The 21,342-nt window shown below is 39.8% G+C and overlaps 1 protein-coding gene across 1 annotated transcript in view; it reads left to right on the forward strand.

Moving 5' to 3' along the window:
- The window catches only part of FGD6 (FYVE, RhoGEF and PH domain containing 6), a 182,352-nt gene extending 162,430 nt beyond the window's left edge, over positions 1-19,922 (forward strand). Inside the window, exons 18-21 of the mRNA XM_036762145.1 lie at positions 1,473-1,600; positions 4,899-5,027; positions 10,103-10,251; positions 17,527-19,922. Coding sequence (XP_036618040.1) covers positions 1,473-1,600; positions 4,899-5,027; positions 10,103-10,251; positions 17,527-17,563 — 443 coding nt within the window. The 3' untranslated portion in view covers positions 17,564-19,922. The remainder of the gene's footprint in view (positions 1-1,472; positions 1,601-4,898; positions 5,028-10,102; positions 10,252-17,526) is intronic.
- Positions 19,923-21,342: the final 1,420 nt, after the last annotated feature.

The raw sequence follows: 21,342 nt of genomic DNA on the forward strand, positions 1-21,342 counted from the left end.
TTGAAAACCTGAAAGTTCTTCTGAGGTCAAAATTTAGCTTTTTCTTATGTGTGTCCCAGATGCTGTTAACATTTAATTTAATTTTTATCTTCTAAAAAAGCCTTTCTAGTAGTATTTTTGTTTTGGTTTTATTGAGAATTGGTATTATTTGAAGTGCCAATTTACAGAGTCAGGAAAAGTTTCTCAATAAAGAAGTAAAACCTTTTTAAAAAAAAATACTCTACATTTCAGACAAACCTCACTACCACTACAGCCAATTATGCAAGGTTATAAGTTCATTCAACCACATAAAATACATTTTGCAGTTAGTTTCTAATCTCCTCTTGTCTCTGTAGCCAGAAATGATTATTTGGCTGACAAGAGGTTATTGGGTCTATTGTTTTCCTACTGTTGGGTTTAAGATAACCACCAGGACTTCCCTAGAGTAGCCACCCTTTCTAGAGTCTGAATGTGGTTTATAGCTGCATTCCTGAAAGATTTGTGGATTTATGCATAAAATGATCATCATTCTTCATGCTGTGAGGACCGGCCTTTCAAGTATATGAAAGAAGGGGGCGGAGGTGGGGGGTGGAGGTAGAATAAACCACATGACTCAGTAGTTTACTTCCTGCACTTTCATAAATCCGCAGTTTATTACTAACTGTAAATAACCATCCCCTCATCTATCCTTTTCTTCTGTACAATAGATAGATATTCCTTCTCCCAGTTCTGGTCATTTTTCACTGCTGTCCCCCAACTCTCTCCCTCCTCCTCCAAGCTTCCCATCTTAGTACCCATTGCAACAAGAGCTGTTAGACACACCACTTAAATCTCTTCATATCAGTGCCCATTTCTCTGTGAGAAAAGCACTTTTGCAACTTAAAAGGGGTGTGTGTGTGTGTGTGTGTGTGTGTGTGTGTGTGTGTGTGTACCTGTTGCTAGTATTTTTCCAGAGGGCACACTGGAAAGGGAACACCTGGGAGGATTGGAATTAGAAAGGTAGGCGGAAGATGAGAATGAGAGTATGGGGGAAAAGCATAGGTATCAGGAGAAATAAGGATTTTATAGAATGAATACTTCCCCCAAGGTTCTAATGAGAATATTGATTTGTGGATCTGCCAAAGCTCTCATTTCAGCAATTGGTTCTGGAGAGGGCTAAAGGTTCTGGTGGCCAAGAGCCTGCTAGAAGTGGGAAGAGACCTTTGCTTATTCCAAATTTCAAGCGGCTCTCTGTGGGAGAGCCAGAGGTGAGAGCGGTCAGGAGGGTGTTTGATGTATGAAGAGGACTTTGCTCATCCCCTCTTCTAGGTGGATCAGTCCTTCTCATAGAGGTGCACCCTTATTCATCTCTGTATCACCCCCAGCATAGTACAACGCTTTGTATTTAGTTAGGTGCCCAGGAAATGTTAGTTCAATGAATGTTGTTGAATTGATTAAGTAAGCGAATGGTCATGATTAGCTTCATAAATTGGACATGTGCTGACTCTCTTTAGATCACCAGAATTCACCTAAGACTGGGTCCCCAGCAAATCACAAATCTCCTTCAAGTGCCTTGTCTTCAGTCTTGCATAGTATTCCTTCTGGAAGGAAACAGAAAAAAATCCCAGCTGCCCTCAAAGAAGTAAGTGTTGCTATTTCATTTGAAAACTTGCAGATGTAGAATTATTCATGCTTTGTAGGCCGAAAGACCAGAAGGAAAGCCAGAACAAGGGGTTGCCAACAAACCTGGCAGTGTTGGAACTACCATGTTAAATTGGAAATAGACAAACTATACTTAGTGGTGATTCATGACTCCGTGTGCTATTGTCTTTTTTGGTTTTCCCTTGTATGAGTCTGTTGATCTTCGTCAAGTTCATAATAATGCAAAATAATTTTTTTTTAATTCTTCAAAGAGGGGAACCCAGGAAAGTCCACACATGTGCAAAAGGTACTGAAGGGAACTTAGAACAGCCCTACCTCAGAGCATCACCTAGTGGTATGTGCAGAGAGGGCATGCCACACAACTATGGCAAAGCAATCCTGGGAAGAAAATATATATGGTGGACCTACCCACTTCCTGCTTTCTGCTCTCAGTATCCGTGTAAGGCAGGTGTACCTATGGAGAGAAGAGATCCCCTACCTTACACGTGACTTCAGTGGTGGAGTTCTCTGACTGCAGCCTTGATTATATTGACTTTTGTGAGTCACCACACCCAGTCATCTGGTCATGGGCTTCTCCCTACTCAGGCAGGCTGGTCCCTGTCGATTGCCAGGCCCATACCTGAAGCTCTGCCAACTGGATAGGTCCTTGAATTGTAGAGTCAAAGAATTTTAGAGCCACATAGGGCCATGGTGATCATCTGGCCCAGTGACCTCAACGGAGAGATAAGGAGGCTTAGAGCAATAAAACGACTAATCCAGAGTGACATAGGTCTTAAGGGAAATATCTTTATGCATTCAGTCATTTCTAGAAGCTCATGACACATTGACTTTCTGATATTTCCTCTACTCAGTTTGTGGACATCAGAATGGGCGGGCTCCTTTCCTCTTCCAGAATGTTGACTAGGAAGTTGAGAGGAACTAAAATCATTTCTGATTTCATCAGCCTCCAACTATGAAAATACTTAGCAAAAAGTCCACAACTTTCATGAGAATTTTGTTCTAAAACATCATGCATCAATTACTGGTAATATTAGATTCTAAAGACTTTTAGTCTGACAAATTACCAAATTCTGAGTTAATGCAATCATTTTTTTTCTCCTTAGTATATTTATCTACGTTAAAAATCCTTGAGATGTTTTCAAAGGAACCCAATCTTAATCTAAACTTTGGAGTTTAGAATATACTTTCTTATAAACACAATATTATAAATGTTGTCTGGGCCAACCCACTTATTGTTCAGTCATTTCAGTTGTGTCTGGCTTTTCATGACCTGGTTTGGGGTTTTCTTGGCAAAGGTACTGGAACAGTTTGCCATGTTCTTCTCCAGCTCATTTTATGGATGGGAAAACTGAAACAAACAGGGTTAAGTGATTTGCTGAGGGTCAATGTCTGAAGCTGTATTTGAACTCAGGAAGATGAGTCTTCCTGACTCCAGGCTTGGCACTCTATGCACCGTGGCACCACCTAGCTACCCCATGGACCCACCCACATACATCTATTAAAAATGTATCGATCTATTAATACTGTTGTTTCAGTCACTCTTGGAATCTTTTCCAAGGTAGAGGCCCAACTTGGGACACAACTGGAAACTTGGTGTCCTTTTCAAAGGATGATTTACAGTAGCTCAGCCCTGTAATAAGCTGAAAACTGCTTTCCTTTTAGCCAGCTGCACAGGCTGATTAATCCATTGTTGGAGAGATGGAAGGGACCTTAGAGGTCAACTAGTCTGACTGCTCATTTACAAGGGAGGATGTCGGGGGTGGGGAAGGTGGGGATCAAGCGATGGAGTAACAGAAAATATTCAGCCCCAAGTCCTTCGACTGCTGCGTGAGCCCCCATTTCCACTCTACTGTTTTTGTTGTTGTTCAGTCATTTTAGTCTTCATGACCCCATTTAGGGTTTTCTTGGCAAAGATGCTAGGATGGTTTGCCATTTCCTTCTTTAGTTCATTTTACAGATGAGGAAACTGAGGCAAACAGGGTTAACTGACTTGCCCAGGGTCATCCAACTAATAAGTGTCTGAGACTGGAATTGAGCTCAGATCTTTCTGACTCCAACCTAGCACTGCACCACGTTTGTGTGTGGTTTATTTAGAAAAGGCTATAAAGATTTGCTCCCAGTTAATTTGATTATAATTTTTCCAAGGTCTGGGCGGTGCTTAGATAAAAATCTAGAAAAATAAACTGGCAGCCAGTTAAAATAGTATCCCCCTGGTATTCCAAGTTTTTGTTTTGTTTTTTTCCAGAGCTCTGAATTTATTGGTGAAGGAAGTCTTGGTTAGCAACACACCCCTGCCCCCCCCACTCCATACCAATGGATCTGCAGTTTGTAATCCTAGGGAGTTGCCTGGGGCACTGAGTGGCTTCTCTGAATCCCACAGCCATTAGCCTAAGAAGGGAAAGTTGAACCCCGGTCTTTGTGTCTCCAAAGCCAGCCGTCTGCCTCTTTTGACCTTCCAAGTTCCCAGGGGAGAGTTTAAGTGCATGAGTAATCCCTGAAATCTCCCAAATGTGATTAAAAAAAAATCCAACAACAACAACCTTTTGGTCTTTGGAGTTGTATTTTTTCCCTAACCACATTCATGCTGAGTTTCAGTTCCAGCAGTGAGCCTTAAACGAAAGATAAAAGACATTCTTTAACATCTAAAAAGTAACTAGTTCTTCCATCAAGTGAAAGCTTGAAGCTATGAACCGTCTTTGAAAGCCTCCCTCAAAAATGTAGCTTAAAATGAAAATGTTCCGGTTTGGAACATTAGCTCCTGGTGCCTGTAACTTAACCCCATTTTGGCAATGATATTTATGTTGCATAGAGCTCTGTACTTGGAGGCAGGAAGTCCTGGGTTAAAATCCTCCCTTTGATGCTTGCTCTGTGGCACTGGGCAGTTAACCTTTACAAGAGGCATCCACCAAGGTTATAGCTCTAGGTCATAGAATGAGCCAGTTGGTTCCCTCACTGATCAAAATCACAGATCTCTGACACCCAGAACTGGCTGACTTACCTAATGGTATATTTAATTTCTTGTCTAAAAATCGAGGGTAGTGATAATAACCACCACTTGGGGCTTTAAAGTTTGCCAAGCCCTCTACACATGTTATTTCATTTTATCCTAACAATGATGATAATCCCCATTTTACAGATGAGGAAGCTGAGACTTACAAGTTACATCACTTGTCCAGGGCCATAATGTACGCATGACTCCAGACCCATAGTTCCATCTGTGATGCTGTCTAACTGCCGCTTAATAATAACAGACTGCTTCTGCTGATTGTTTGTTCCAGGTGTCAGCAAACACGGAAGACTCTACCATGAGTGGCTACCTGTACAGGTCAAAGGGCAGTAAGAAGCCATGGAAACATTTTTGGTTTGTGATAAAAAATAAAGTTCTCTACACATACGCTGCAAGTGAGGTAAGGGGTTGATTCGTTTCATCTTGATTTCAGTGTGGCGATGTAAGAATGGTGGTCAGTCACTTAAGGATACCTTTGAATGGGCTGAATGGAAAACTGTGACTTACCATTTTGAATTCACAGGATCATGGATTTCAGTTTAGAAGGGATCACAGAGGCCATCTGTGGGTAGCTAGGTGGCATAGTAGATAGAGCATTGCACCTGGAGTTAGGAAGATCTGAGTTCAAATCACTTCCTAGCTGTGTGAGCCTGGGCAAGTCACTTAACCCTGTTTGCCTCTGTTTCCTCATCTGTCAAACGAGCTAGAGAAGGAAGTGGCAAACCACTCCAGTATCTCTGCCAAGAAAACCCCAAATGGGGTGAGGAAGAGTAGGACACGACTGAACAACAACAAACAAAGGCCATCTAAGTCCATCCTTCTCATTTTACAGATGAGCAGACAGACCTGAGGAGGTTAAGTGACTTGCCCAAGATTACACAAGTTGGCAGAGCTGGATTCAAACCCAGGTCATCGGTCTGAAAATCCAGCACACTTTCCAGATCCCTTCTACTCTTTCTTGCTTCCTCAATACAGCAAATGGTTAGCCCTGAGAGCCATATTGTTTTGGTAGCCTTTTAAAGGAATATTTTTTTCTTATATTTGGAGAACTCTTGCCAACCTAAACAATTTCAAGATATGTTAGAAATTCCCCTTACCATTAAATAAAGTGCCACTTCTAGAATTGTGGTTGAATGACCAACCACAGCAGAGAGGAGGAGACAAGTGGCCTCTGAGACCCCTTCTGGTTCTGCATGGATGATGGCAAGGAGCCCAAGCTTTCTATCAAGGAGCGGTTTTATGGAATCATTAGCCCATCCCAGCCCAACGGAGTAGATGGATCCCCTAATTCACTTGAGCTGAAAGTATGCAGGTGTATGTCAGTGTGTCCAGGGCATCTTGAATATTCCAAACAGGAGAGAGAGGGAAAAGTGATTTTAGACAAAGCTGTTTTTTTAAAGGTATCATCCAAGTCTATCTGCTCATCCCCTCGATTGGCTCTTCCTTGTTCATTATCTTTTGTCATACCTGAGGGCGGGCATCTACATTCCAACGTTTGAAACTTTCAACAACATGATATATAAACTATGGGGGGTGGGAGGGTGGGCAGAGTGCATGTATAACTTTTTCCTTTTCCAAGAGACAATGCTTCTTTTTATGGTTCATGGTCTTGTTATCCTGGGGAAGAAATGAGCTTTTTAAATCTTCTTATAGAAATTTGAGAGACTCGACATCCTCCTTCCAGCACGTAATTTTATATATAATGTATTATATATAATTATATATATACATGTATATATAATTATATATAATATATGTATATATATAATATATATACATATATATGTATATATAATTTTATACTGTTAATCACACCATTGTTAATCAAACCCCAGTTGGGTTTGACTTCTGAATTCTGCTTGATGTCACCGTCAGATCTTCAAATTCTTACTCATTCCTGCGACCTTTAGTTTGTTTATGAAGACAGTCCAAATAGTTCTAAATTATTGAAGGGTCACCAATTTAGGAGACATCACAGGGAAATGATCACTCTGATTGGTGCTTCCATCACCCCTAAAATAATGGACTTTAGCTAGTCTCTATCCCCTGATCAGCTTAGCCACTCTGAGAGAGAAATGATGTAGGATAACGGGGAAAGCACCAAACCAGGAATTCGGAAACATTGGTTCTAACTCTGCTCCTGGTAGTCATCTGCCAAGCAGTCTTCACATGTTGGGGTTAGACATCCCACTAATTCTGCACCAAGCATGTGAAAACTTTCCCCGGCAGAATGGGCAGATGAGAACAATTTGTTCCAAAGGCTGAAGTAGGCACTGTGGTTAGAGTTTGGTTAGACACTGAAGATACCAAGGTCATCCACTGCATCCAAGGCCATCCCTGATTGCCATGACTGTTGTCTTGCCACTGGACTTCTATGACTCTGGAAGAGAGAGCAGTAAGACTGATGACTTTGTACAACTCTGCTTCATTCAAATCCAATTCATCCATGAGTCAAGACATCACCTCATGATGTCATTGGTCCTCTTTGAGAATGAAGGACAAACAACAGCCTTAAGCAAATCACTTTTTTTCAGTCTCAGCTGAAAATGGGGTGATGATCATCCTGCCAGGGTTGTTCTGGGAGGTAAATGAATGTTAATGAGTGTGAAAGTTATTGGAAAACTATAATGTGAATGGGGTCATGAATAACTGGACTCATCCAAACAACAAAAATCATATGTAGAAGAAGAAGGAAGAAGAGACCTTCTTAGTCCCTTAAGGTAGAACCAGGAGCAATGGGTAGAAATGAAAAGGAAGTAAAGGAAGTAAATTTAATCTTGATGTAAAGAAAAACTTTCCAACAATCAGATGTTGTTTGTTTTTTTTTCCCCAAACTGGCACTGGATGCAGCAGCCATTTCCCCTGGACTGGAGTTTTCCCAGTATCTAGATTCTGCATGACTCCTTGTCAAGTAGTTCACAGGGAGAGGAGATTCTGGTTCAGGTTTTGGTTGGACTAGGTAGCTGAGGCAGCTTCCAATTCTGAAATTCTGGGATATTTTGTGGAAATTGTTGTGGTTTAGCGTCATTTGTAATCTTGAAAAAGAAATGCATCCTTTTTTAAAAGAAAGGCAGAGGGTCAAGTTAGTTGGTTGGGAATATGGCCAGGCAGCGAAAACGCGCCCAGATTCAGTCTCAGACTTTGGATTCTTTCTTTGGTGACAAAGAAGATCAAAACATACAGCCTAAAGAAGACAACAAAGTCATAGAGCCTACAACAAAAGCCTCCAAGAAAAACATGAACTGGCCCCAGGCCATAGAAGAACTCAAAAAGGATTTGGAAAAGCAAGTCAGAGAAGTAGAGGAAAAATTAGGAAGAGAAATGAGAAGGATGCGAGAAAACCATGAAAAACAAGTCAATGACTTGCTAAAGGACACCCAAAAAAATACTGAAAAATACACTGAAGAAAACAACACCTTAAAAAATAGACTAACCCAAATGGCAAAAGAGCTCCAAAAAGCCAATGAGGAGAAGAATGCCTTGAAAGGCAGAATTAGCCAAATGGAAAAGGAGGTCCAAAAGACCACTGAAGAAAATACTACTTTAAAAATTAGATTGGAGCAAGTGGAAGCTAGTGACTTTATGAGAAATCAGGATATTATAAAACAGAACCAGAGGAATGAAAAAATGCAAGACAATGTGAAATATCTCCTTGGAAAAACCACTGACCTGGAAAATAGATCCAGGAGAGATAATTTAAAAATTATTGGACTACCTGAAAGCCATGATCAAAAAAAGAGCCTAGATACCATCTTTCAGGAAATTATCAAGGAGAACTGCCCTGATATTCTAGAGCCACAGGGCAAAATAGAAATTGAAAGAATCCATCGATCGCCTCCTCAAATAGATCCCAAAAAGAAATCTCCTAGGAATATTGTTGCCAAATTCCAGAGCTCCCAGATGAAGGAGAAAATACTGCAAGCAGCCAGAAAGAAACAATTTGAGTATTGTGGAAACCCAATCAGAATAATCCAAGATCTGGCAGCTTCTACATTAAGAGATCGAAGGGCTTGGAATGCGATATTCCGGAGGTCAATGGAGCTAGGATTAAAACCTAGAATCACCTACCCAGCAAAACTGAGTATCATGTTCCAAGGCAAAATATGGATTTTCAATAAAATAGAGGACTTTCAAGCTTTCTCAGTGAAAAGACCAGAACTGAATAGAAAATTTGACTTTCAAACAGAAGAATCAAGAGAAGCATGAAAAGGTAATCAAGAAACGGAAATTGCAAGGGACTTACTAAAGTTGAACTGTTTTGTTTACATTCCTACATGGAAAGATGATGAGTATGATTCATGAGACCTCAGTATTAGGGTAGTTGAAGGGAATATGCAAATAAATATATATATATATATATATATATATATATATATATATATATGTTATGTATATATATAAGTGAATGTGTATGTATGTATATATCTATGTGTATATGTATGTATGTGTATGTATGTGTATATATATATATGTTTATATATATATATATGTAAAAGAGAGAGAGCAGACACAGGGTGAGTTGAAGATGAAGGGAAGATATCTAAAAGAAATAAAATGAAATTAAGGGATGAGAGAGTAACATACTGAGAGAGGGAGATAGGGAGAGATAGAATGGGGTGGATTATCTCGCATAAAGTGGCAAGAGGAAGCAGTTCTATGGGAGGAGGGGAGAGGGCAGGTGAGGGGGGAATGAGTGAACCTTGCTCTCATCAGATTTGGCCTGAGGGGGAATACCATACATACTCAGTTGGGTATCTTACCCCACAGGAAAGAAGAGGGAGGAAGATAAAAAAAAAAAAAATAAAAGGCGGGGGGGATGATGGAGGGGAGGGCAGATGGGGGTGGAGGTAATCAAAACAAACACTTTGGAAAGGGGACAGGGTCAAGGGAGAAAATTCAATAAAGCGGGATGGGTTGGGAAGGAGCAAAATGTAGTTAGCCTTTCACAACATGAGTATTGTGGAAGGGTTATACATAATAATACATGTGTGGCCTAGGTTGAATTGCTCAACTTCTTAGGGAGGGTGGGTGGGAAGGGAAGAGGGAAGAGAATTTGGAACTCAAAGTTTTAAAATCAGATGTTCAAAAACAAAACAAAAAAATTTTTATATGCAACTAAAAAATAAGATACACAGGCAATGGGGTGTAGAAATTTATCTTGCCCTACAAGAAAGGAAGGGAAAAGGGGATGAGAGGGGAGGGGGGTGATAGAGGGGACGGCTGACTGGGGAACAGGGCAACCAGAATATAAGCCATCTTGGAGTGGGGGGGAGGGTAGAAATGGGGAGAAAATTCGTAATTCAAAATGTTGTGAAAATCAATGCTGAAAACCAAATATGTTAAATAAATTGCATTTAAAAAAATTGCAAAAAAAAAAAAAAAAAAGAAAGGCAGAATGTTATACCATTTCTAAAACTGAGGTGTGTGTGTGTGTGTGTGTGTGTGTGTGTGTGTGTGTGTGTGTTTTAAAACTAGGATGTCGCAGCCTTGGAAAGTCAGCCATTATTGGGATTCACTGTTGCTGAAGTTCAAGATGAAAATTCACAGTCTAAAGTGTTCCAACTACTGCATAAAAATGTCCTGTTCTACATATTCAAAGCAGATGATGCTCATTCGGCTCAGAAGTAAGTCACTTAGACATGCCTTTTTTTTTTTTTTTGCTACCAAATATATACTTTAGCATTTGCCTCTGCACTTGACTGTTTTATTTTTGTTTTTTGAAAGTTTTTTCAAATACTGTTTTACTTTCTTCACAATTTTATGTAAAAACAATTTTTAACATTCATTTTTAAAAATTTTGAGTTCCAAATTCTCTCCTCCCTCCCTGAGACAGTTTGATTTAGGCTATGCATGTTCTGTACTTGTTTAAGATATTAAAAATACCCAGGAGCTTTTTTTTTTTTTTGCCTTTTTTTTTTTGGCAGGGCAATTGGGATTAAGTGACTTGCCCAAGGTCACACAGCTAGTACATGTGTCAAGTGTCTGAGGCTGGATTTGAACTCAGGTCCTCCTGACTCCAGGGCCAATGCTCTACTCACTGCGCCACCTAGCTGCCCCAACCCAGGAGCTTTTCTAAGACTATAAGTTGCAGAGAAGGTGCCGCTCAGTTTTGTGGTACAGAGAGTGTCCTCATCTGGGAATTCCCCTATGTTGGTGCAATCCTGCATCTGGCTCCTATTCTCCCTTTAATTCTCCCTTTAATGTAAGGAAGATCATAGATCATAGATGAAAAACTACAGGGGAGGGACTATGAAAGCTTCAGGTCCTTGTGAGCTTGAGGGTCTAAAGACTCTCATTAAGTGACTTGTTATAAAAGAAGTCATCAGATTATAGATTTAGAGCTAGAAGAGACCTCAGAGGCCATCTAGTTCAACCTCCTCATTTTACAAATGGGGACATTGAGGCCTAGAGAGGTAGAGTAGTGACTTGCCCAAGATCACATGGGTAATAAGCATTAGAGACAGGATTTGAATTCAGGTCTCTCACTTCAGAGGCAGTGCATTTTCCAAGGGATCATACTATGTCCATCAGTCTTTCTAAAATGGAAAGATTATCATAACAGCCTTTCATTTTATTTTTTGGAGGTCACACAGCTAGTAGGTGTCTAAGGCTGGATTTGAACTCAGGTCCTCCTGACTTCAGGGGTGGTGCTCTATCCACCTAGCTACCCCAGTCTAACTTCTTTTAAAAGTTGTTTTTTTTTTGAGAGACAGCATGCAGTGGTGAATATAAAGTAGGGCATCATTGTTAGGAAGGCTTAGTTTCAAGGGTTGCATCTGACACATATATGGCTGTATGATGAGGAGCGAGTCAACAGTAGCTCTCTGAGTGTTAAGTTTTAAGAGAGTTGCTAATCTATTTAAAATTGAAAGATTAGCTTTTTAAAAATGCACAGGAAGCATAGACAACTGGTAGAATTTATGTATTTTTTGGGGGGGAAAAAGTGACGAATAAAATGGGATTCATTGTTTCATAAAAAATCCTCTTGTTTTCTGCTGTTTGTCAGTTTTTAAAAATAAAAAAATGAGATGGAAGCATACTAGACAAACTTTGCTCAGAAGTTGCTTTAAGCAGAGGGGTGAGAATCGGGGAGACTTGTAAGAGCCCAAAGGGTAGTGAAAATTAGATGGGGCTAGCCAAGATCTTTTGTCCACACATGACCTGAGAAAAAAGCAGCATGTGGCAGCTCCTGCTGACGGGAAGGGAAGCTGGAGCCTGTTTTGACCTCTCTTACGTCAAGGGCAAGAATCTTTGCCCTCAACATTCCAAGGATTTGGCGGTCTGAGGGCTCCCTTGTGCCAGGGAACAGCAAGACTTCCAACAGCTGCTTACTAACTTGTCTCACTGGAAGGTCGGTCACATTAAAAAGGCCCCCATGCTGTCAGCAGGGACAGGCTTAATGGGGGGAAGCCAACCTAGTTTTTGATGGTTAAGACTGACAAGGTCTCTCTTCAGTGACTTTTCTAATCAAATTAGGTCGGGGGGCTGCCTTAGTGAACATATTTTCCATTAATATGGAAACCTCGATAGAGAATCTTTCTGAGTAGGCCAGTTCCCTGCGACTCCTAATTTATAATAAGGTTTGTTTTGGCTTCATAAAACAATTGTATTACTTTTGATAACAAGCATTCCTTTCCTTGAATTATCAGTAGGAAAAGTTCAGTTGAGTTTACAAATTTTCTTGAAGGTGAGTAGAAATGTTTTTGGTAAATGGAATGTTAGTGGTTAACAAGGACAGTTAGCAATGATTATAATTATAACAACAATAATAGCATGAACATATTAAGGTTTGTAAAGTGCTTTACATAGGCTGTTTCATTTGGTCCTCACAAAAATCCTATGAGGTCTGTTACTGTGGAGTAAAGAAACTGCGGAGTTACAGCCAGACAACCATTTATTTAGCGATGCATGCAGGTACAGAAACAAACAGGGTCCATGACTCTCTATAGCCAAAGACACTGACCATTGGTTTCTACGCCATTAATATACAATTTAGAGGGAGGGAAAAACAGGAAGTTAGTGCTTGAGATACTCAGTTTCTTACTAGTGGAAGGGATTGGGAGACAATGAGGTGAGAGGGGGAAGGGTAGTTTTGTGACATTCCTTAAGTTGGGTGACAGTTGAAAGGGAGAGTAATCTTGAATCCTAGATGTCCCAAATACTTGTCCAGCCCATGACAACCTTTGGACATTATGCATTAGGCCTTGTCCTCAGGGCAGCTCTGAAGGGGGCTTCTCCTAGAAGATCTGCTTCTCTGGTTCCAAGTCACTTGCAGAGATTCCTAGGTAATTCTGCTAAAATCTGCCAGTAACAAGACTCGATACAATTTAGTGACTAGTTCATGTGGTAAAAACCAGCTTAAGCCTTATAGTTCTAATTCTATTAACAGCAAAACTATATGAAGAACAGCAAAACATAATTCACCTAAAACTTCAGAGAATTTCAGTTTTTTCACACCACTTGTTAACTTTGTGCCTAATATGGACACTACTATCAATAGGCTGAAGAAAGAATCTTTTAGAAAAAAATCCATGAAGACCTGACTTGGAAAATGAGCCCTTCTGTTTCTTAAAATGATCATACAGAGGCTTCAAAATAAGACAGTAATTTCACTTTCTTGACAATTATCAATGTAAACTCCTTAATCCAATTTTGAGAAATTATTACTAAAACATGCTCAAGTCCTAATATATCCCATTACAGACATTTGGAAACCAAACCTATGTGTGTGTACACACATCTGAACCTGTTGCTTTCTCAAAATTTACTTCTCCATTTGATTAGAAAGCTTTTACATCTTTGTCTTATTCCCCTCTATCAGGGTATTATCCTCATATCATCTTGAAAGAATGAGATACTTCAAGAATCTAATCTTTTATGTAAATATATAACTGTTAGCAAGTGGATGGCAAGCCCAAGAACTCATTTATTAATTGCTTAGGATATGTAACTGTCTCCAAATTCTTCTACTATGAAAGGAAAAGTAGGGACATAATTGTGGTGATATCAAGACTGTCCCCTCAAGGGCACAGCCTGACCTGACATAAACTATAGGGGGGGGCACAAGTCATATTTACCAGCCAATCACGTAGCAAAGTTTCACATTGTTCATGGGGTATCAAAACCAGGCTCAGAATTAACCAGGTGAGATAATTTCCTGTTCAAAAAGGAAACTAGCACAATGGAGAAACTGAGTGAAGAGGAGCTTACCTTAGCCTGCACCAAGATCAACCCCTCAACTTCAATCACCCAAAGGGACAAATCAATTTCTTTTGTTTCCTCAACCTAACCTAACCCCATTCAGATACTTAAGAGGGTGGTAAACTCACCTTACCCCTTACCGTAGGCTTTTCAGTTGTATTTCTTTTTTTTTTGTTTGTTTGTTTTTTATTTAAATTTATTTATTTAACATATTTAGTTTTCAGCATTGATTTTCACAAGAGTTTGACTTACAAATTTTCTCCCCGTTTCTACCCTCCCCCCCACTCCAAGATGGCATATATTCTGGTTGCCCTGTTCCCCAGTCAGCCCTCCCCTCGATCACCCCATTCCCGTCCCATCCCCTTTTCCCTTCCTTTCTTGTAGGGCAAGATGAATTTCTACGCCCCATTGCCTGTGTATCTTATTTTCTAGTTGCATGCAAAAACTTTTTTTTTGTTTTTGAACATCTGATTTTAAAACTTTGAGTTCCAAATTCTCTCCCCTCTTCCCTTCTCACCCACCCTCCCTAAGAAGTCAAGCAATTCAACATAGGCCACGTGTGTATCATTATGTATAACCCTTCCACAATACTCATGTTGTGAAAGACTAACTATATTTTGCTCCTTCCCAACCCATCCTGCTTTATTGAATTTTCTCCCTTGACCCTCTCCCCTTTCGAAAGTGTTTGTTTTTGATTACCTCCACCCCCATCTGCCCTCCCCTCCATCATCCCCCCCCCCTTTTTTTTAATCTTCCTCCCTCTTCTTTCCTGTGGGGTAAGATACCCAATTGGGTATGTATGGTATTCCCTCCTCAGGCCAAATCTGATGAGAACAAGGTTCACTCATTCCCCCCTCACCTGCCCTCTCCCCTCCTCCCACAGAACTGCTTCCTCTTGCCACTTTATGCGAGATAATCCACCCCATTCTATCTCTCCCTATCTCCCTCTCTCAGTATGTTCCTCTCTCATCCCTTAATTTGATTTTATTTCTTTTAGATATCTTCCCTTCATCTTCAACTCACCCTGTGTCTACTCTCTCTCTCTCTTATATACATATACACATAGATATATACATACATACACATTCACTTATATATATACATACACACACACACACACACATATATATATATATATATATGTATGTATGTATGTATGTATGCATGCATATTCCCTTCAGCTACCCTAATACTGAGGTCTCATGAATCATACACATCATCTTTCCATGTAGGAATGTAAACAAAACAGTTCAACTTTAGTAAGTCCCTTGCAATTTCTGCTTCTTGATTACCTTTTCATGCTTCTCTTGATTCTTGTGTTTGAAAGTCAAATTTTCTATTCAGTTCTGGTCTTTTCACTGAGAAAGCTTGAAAGTCCTCTATTTTATTGAAAGACCATATTTTGCCTTGGAGCATTTTCAGTTGTATTTCTAGGAAATTCAAAGAGGACAAGGGAATATAGGCAGGAAAAGCTACTTGTTTAAACAGAAAGAGGAAGCTGTCCTCAAATAATTCAATGCTGCATATATAGTTCTATATTTTCCATATCATAAAAAATAACCAAATAAGGTTTCTCATTTCCTTATCTGAATGAAATAAAAACCCCTCCTTCAAACCTCTTTCCAAAATTTCCAAACTCTTTTCTTTCAAACCCTCTTTCAAGCTAAGGACACTGACCATTGATTTCTACAGTTAAATACAATTTGGAGGGAGTGAAAAGCAGGAAAAATAGGATAATAGGGATTGAGACACCTGGTTTCTTACTGGTGGAGGGGATTGGGAGACCATGAAATAGAGGAAGAGGAGGGGCAGTTTTGTGACATTCCTTAAGTCAGGTGACAGTTGGGAGGGAGAGTAATCTTGTGACTTGTCCAAAATCAACTAACTTCCTAGAAGTTGAAGCTTAACTTCACAAAGTGGCAGTTAAGGGCAAAATGGAACCACTAATGTTATTTTAATGTAACAGATAGGTGCTGTTATTGGTCCCCTTTTATAGATGAGGACATAGAGGCAGCAAGGGTTTAACTGACTTGCCCAGGTTCACATAGCTAGTAAGTATATGGGGCTGGATTTGAATTCAGGGCTTGCTGATTCCTAGCCCAGAGAGGTTTCATTTTTCTTCTCCTTCCTTCCTTTCCCCTCCTCTCACTATGTGGAGGACAGATTTAGTACGGATACTCAATCAGTTTTAGTCCTACTGTAGCTGAAAACTCCCAGCTCAGGGGACCCATAGCCTCAGCTTTCCCAGTAGCAGGGATCCTAAATGTCACCACTTAAAACTCCATCATCCTTTCCTTTTCATCTGATGGCCTCAATATAAAAAAGCAAAGCAGTGAAAATAAATACTTGCAATTTGAATGCATTTCTGAACATGTAAGTTCAAATTCCTGTAACAGATTTGCAAAGGGCTTTTAGGTGACCCGCTTTTTATAGATAAGGAAGCCTAGGCTCAGAGAGCTTAAATGACTAAGGTAGGATTTGAACATGGTTCTTTTTGAGGTTGAGTGTAACATTTTATTCCTAAATACAGGGGATTATCTTTCTTTTTGTTTGTTTGTTTTTTGGTGAGCCAGGGTTAAGTGTCTTGCCCAGGGTCACACAGCTAGTAACTGTCAAGTGTCTTGACAAGTGTCTTGTCAAGGGTCAAATCCAAGGCTGGATTTGAACTTAGGTTCTCTTGAGTCCAGGCTGGCGCTCTATCCACTGTACCACCTACCTTCCCTGGAGATTATCTTTCAAAGGCTCTACTTTTCCAAGTGTGTTTTTTCCCATACATTGATCAGATTTTCTCTTGTTCATTCATAAAACCACCAAGCTCTGCTGTCCAGATTGCTTCTCATTGCTTTTTTCCCATCCCAAATCAGTAAAACTGAGACTGATTGCTTTTTAAAATCCTGTTATCCTTCTAAAATACTAATGGCAAAAGAAAATAATTATTGGTGATATCGTATCATTTATTGATAGTAAACACTGAGCTTTATTTAAAAAAAAAATCAACCTTTGCCTAACCTAGTATAGTAGCAAGATAGAAATGACTTTGTCGGTGCCCTGGGAAGGAAGGATGAGCTTCAGGGATCATAGACAGACCTGGAAGGGACTTAGAGGTCTAGTCCAAACCCTGGATTTTACAGTAAGGAAGATGGACTCATTTACCAAGGGTCATACAAAAGGTGGCAGAGCATTTTATAAGCTGATTACATCCAAGACAACTCCATGTGTGTGTGTGTGTGTGTGTGTGTGTGTGTGTACATTTATATATGAATTTATATATATATATTTATATATGTTTATATATATATTTATATATGAATATGTACACACACACACACACACACACACACACAGTTTCACCCCTGGCACAAAAACAAGTAGACAGTACTATCCTTAATGGAGTGAGTGCCTTATTTAGAGTCAGGGGACCTAGGTTCAAGCCCTAACTTTGATGCTTAAAAAGTTCATATGACATTAAGCATAATCTCAGAAACTCCGTTTCCTCATCTGTACCATGGGGATAATATCAGTAGCACCTACTACACAAGGTTGTTGTGAGGTTCACATGAGACACAATTTGTAAAACCAAAAGTGTGTCATCATAAATGTTACCTATTTTTTCATCCTCATTATTATGCTTCATATATAACTAGATACAGAAATTGCAAAATCATATCTAAGGATGTATTTTTTTTTCTTTTCCTTAGGTGGATAGAAGCATTTCAGGAAGGCACAGTGCTGTAGCACCATCTGTTACATCTCTTTTTTATGGTTCCAGAGGACTAGAATTTCATCAGAAGTCATAAAATGCAGTAAAAAGATTTTTATCAATGTAATCACGCACTGCCAAGAGGAAATCTGACTCAGTTGTATGTTTATCTGACTTAGGAAAGTTTCTTTTAGTCATGTTAATATTTCTTTAACAGAGATTGTACACTTGTTAGGGTATTTTTTTTCATACAAAGTGTTATTTATTAAATTTTTGTTGTTTACTTAATGGTCAGAATTATTTCTGAGGCTCCCACTGAACTCCAAAGTGTCCTTGTCTTCGGGAGAATAGATAACGTATCAGAAGTATACTATAGTGTTAAATATTGTGAAACAGCCCGTGATGTTTTCTTCTGTTACTTTTAGCGATCACATTCTGACCAACAGATATTCTTTGTATCCAAAGTTTTCTGCCAACATCAGTTTTCTGTGAATTGCTTAATTTAGAAATGGTGAATATTTTAAAATGGTTAAAGAAAAAGACATAAACCTTAGTCTCAGTAGAGTAATCCCAAATATATCTTTGTATTTTATAATGGGTGGAAAAAAACCCCAACAACATATAGCCAAGCTTCTACCTCAGGGACACTCTGGGATTAAGTTCCAGTAAGTTATCTAAATAACAAAACTACATCTCTCTGTCCTGTACTTCTGTTCTTGGTGGGGAAGAGATACAAGATCAAAGTTGGATAGCCACAGGATAGAAGCCTAATTTTTTCTTATTCAACTGTGAGTCATAAATGAGGAGTCTACAGTCCTGAAGTTAACACTTTAGAAAACAACCTTCCCAGTCAGATGTGCAAAAACAGTCAACACAACAGGCTTTAAAATAGGGGTCATTGTCTACTAATACAGCATAATATGAGCATAGCTTTCAATCTTTTCTTAAATGAAAAAAAATCTTTTCAGAGCCTGGAAGTTCTTAAGAAGAAAGGGGCTTATCTGAGATGGTTCATGTGAAAACAAAAGGGGTCGATAAAACTTTGGTGGTGGGGCTAAAGAATTTATTTCTGCCCATAAGGAGAAAAGCAAAATATGTGCACACAGGTTGCCAACAGCACTTGCGTGATTATAGTTGGCAGTTGTTCAGAGTCTCAGTTGACCTTGTATTTGTGTCTCAAGCCAATGTTGTGTCAGAGTTCATGTTGGCCCTCAAAGAATTTATGAATTTAACTGAAATGACCATATCAGGAAAGCACAGAGTCTTAGCCAGACTTCACCAAAACTTCATCTTTGGTCATGTTTGTTTGTTCGTTTAATAGTTTGTTTACACTTTTCAGTATGATTTTGTTGTTTAATTGTTTTTCAGTCATTTCCAACTCTTCATGACCCCATTTGGGGTTTTCTTGACAGAGATACCAGTATGGTTTGCCATTTCCTCCTCCAATTCATTTGACAGATGAAGAAACTGAAGTAAACAAACAAAGTTAAATGACTTGCCCAGGGTCACACAGTTAGCATCTAAGGCCACATTTGAACTCAGGTGCTGTATCTACTGTTCCACTTAGCTGCCCTTCAATATGATACCTAAAAAGAAATTCATCATTACTAAGTAGAACCAATACCTTGGGCTCCTCTCTAGGAAGCATCTAAACCTGCCCCCCCCACCCCCATAATGGTGCATCTTGAACTCCCTTATGCAAATACCCTTGGAAACTAGCAAGAGAAAAAACCGGAATTTTCACTGTGATCCACATACTGCAAAGAACACTTTCCCCCTCTTTTTCCTCTTTAAAGCAAGATTCCTGTTAAAATCATCTCATGAGCAGGCTCAGGAATTTTCCACTTCTTATGGAGATATTCATCAGGATGACATTTTTTAAATTTACCCTTTGCTGTAGGTCGGCAAGTTCTGGGGTCCCTTTCCTTTGTGTTTGCTCATGGAGCACTCCACATGGACCTCTGGGACCAGCTCTTCCAGCCTGAATCCTCCCAGGCAACCATTCCAGGTCCTTCTTTCCTCCATCACATGCCAGACCAGAATAGCAAGTCCTTAAATACCTCAGATGCTGACTCCAGGAATCAGGAGAGTGAGGGAAACAATGAATGCTTTTGTCATACAATTATGAATCTAGTGCCAAAAAAGGCCTTTAAGTCATCTAGTCCAATCCTGTCATTTTATAAATAAGAAAATTGAAGCATAGCAAGTCTCTCAGATAAGTGACATAGTCAGAATTTGAACTCAGACCCTGGGACTCCCAAGTCCAGCATGCTTCCTGCTGCAACCTCTTATTTTTTTAATCTAAGGCCTGTCGAATAAGATGTCTATGACAAAACTTCTGTTACAAACATACTTACATTGTTTAGGAATAAACAGTACTCAATGGAAGGCCAAGAAGGTTTTAATTGTATCTTTTATTTATTCTTCCTGAATAAATGGGCACATCCCCTGAACAGAGTACAGGAGGAAGTACAAGGGACTTAGACAAATGCCAGTACTTTTATTGGCTCCTAATTGGAATCTCCTACCTGGCTCGTCATTGGCCAGATGCAACCACCTGAACTGCCCACGTCATGCCTCTTTCAAAAGGCAACTTAAGCATGTGTACACGCCTCTAACCTTTAGCCTGGTCTCTGCTAGATTATAGCTCTGATTAGAACTGGTTCTAATCAGTCATCTGACTTACATTCTGCTAAAGCTGGGGGATGGGGGAGAGAGACTTTCAACACTGTGGAAACAAAACTGCTTCCACCATTTCTCACCCTTCCGTTTGGGTAGGTAGCAGCACAGACTTTGGTAAAGTCAGATGGGAATGTTTGGAGTGAAGTGTGAGTGGTTTTTCCCTTGGTCTCCAAGAGATTAGGTTTGGTTTTCCCCTTCTCATTCTCGGAGAGATTCTCCAATTCCTGATCAGTTTGTTCTCCCCCATGCTCTGGCTCCACTTTAAACAGCTTCTTAAACTTTCTTGTCAGTGAGGCCCTGGCTTCTTCAAACAGCTGCTGGAATCCAGAGCTAGTTAGTAATCTGAATTTTTAAAACAAGAATTACATTCCTTCCCCACCCCTTAAATTTGCTCAACTGCATTCCTTAATTATTTGTGAAACATTTATGAGATGCTGCCAGGGATATTCATGCTTGAATCAGGGTTCTGAGAGCTTTCTGCTATGTTGGGTTCTAAGAGAACTCGGTTTAATCCCCCATACAGGTTTTGTCTTTGATCCATCCGGTGTGATGTATCTCATTGCTTCTGCCTTTTCTCAGTTCTATACTAACATGACTAACTCAAGGTCACCCAAGGTCCTAATTATCACTGTAAAATAACATTGGGTCAGGCCATTTAAAAAAAAATAAAGCCAGCAGAAATTTTGGAGTGCATTTGAAATTGGCTGACTAGGTCTAGAAGGAAAAATACGGCAAACTCCCAGCCTTCAGTAGTGTCTGGAATAGAGGAAGAAAGGGAGGAGGAGAGGGTGTCTAAGCTTAAAGAGCTAAGAACCTTGGGATACCTTGCATGATCCTAGAACGGGAAGGGACATCAGAGCCCAATTAGTCCAAACCCCTCATTGTGAAGAGTTTTTGATAAAAATGATGATTGTAGGGGAGCCATATGTTTCTAGGGGTGACCGCCGCGGCCCCAAAATACCAACATGCCGGGTCCTGCCGGAAGAATTCGACTCAAGCCTTCTCAGCCAAGGGAAAAGACAAAGTTTATTAGGGATTCACCATTATGGGCTGTCTTAAGAAATCCCACCCTTTGTGACGCCTGTTTTCACAAGCGGGCCAGACTCAATTTAAGCTGAGCTACATTGAACCT

The sequence above is a fragment of the Trichosurus vulpecula genome, chromosome 5, assembly GCF_011100635.1.
Source record: "Trichosurus vulpecula isolate mTriVul1 chromosome 5, mTriVul1.pri, whole genome shotgun sequence".
NCBI classification, from domain to species: Eukaryota; Metazoa; Chordata; class Mammalia; order Diprotodontia; family Phalangeridae; genus Trichosurus; species Trichosurus vulpecula.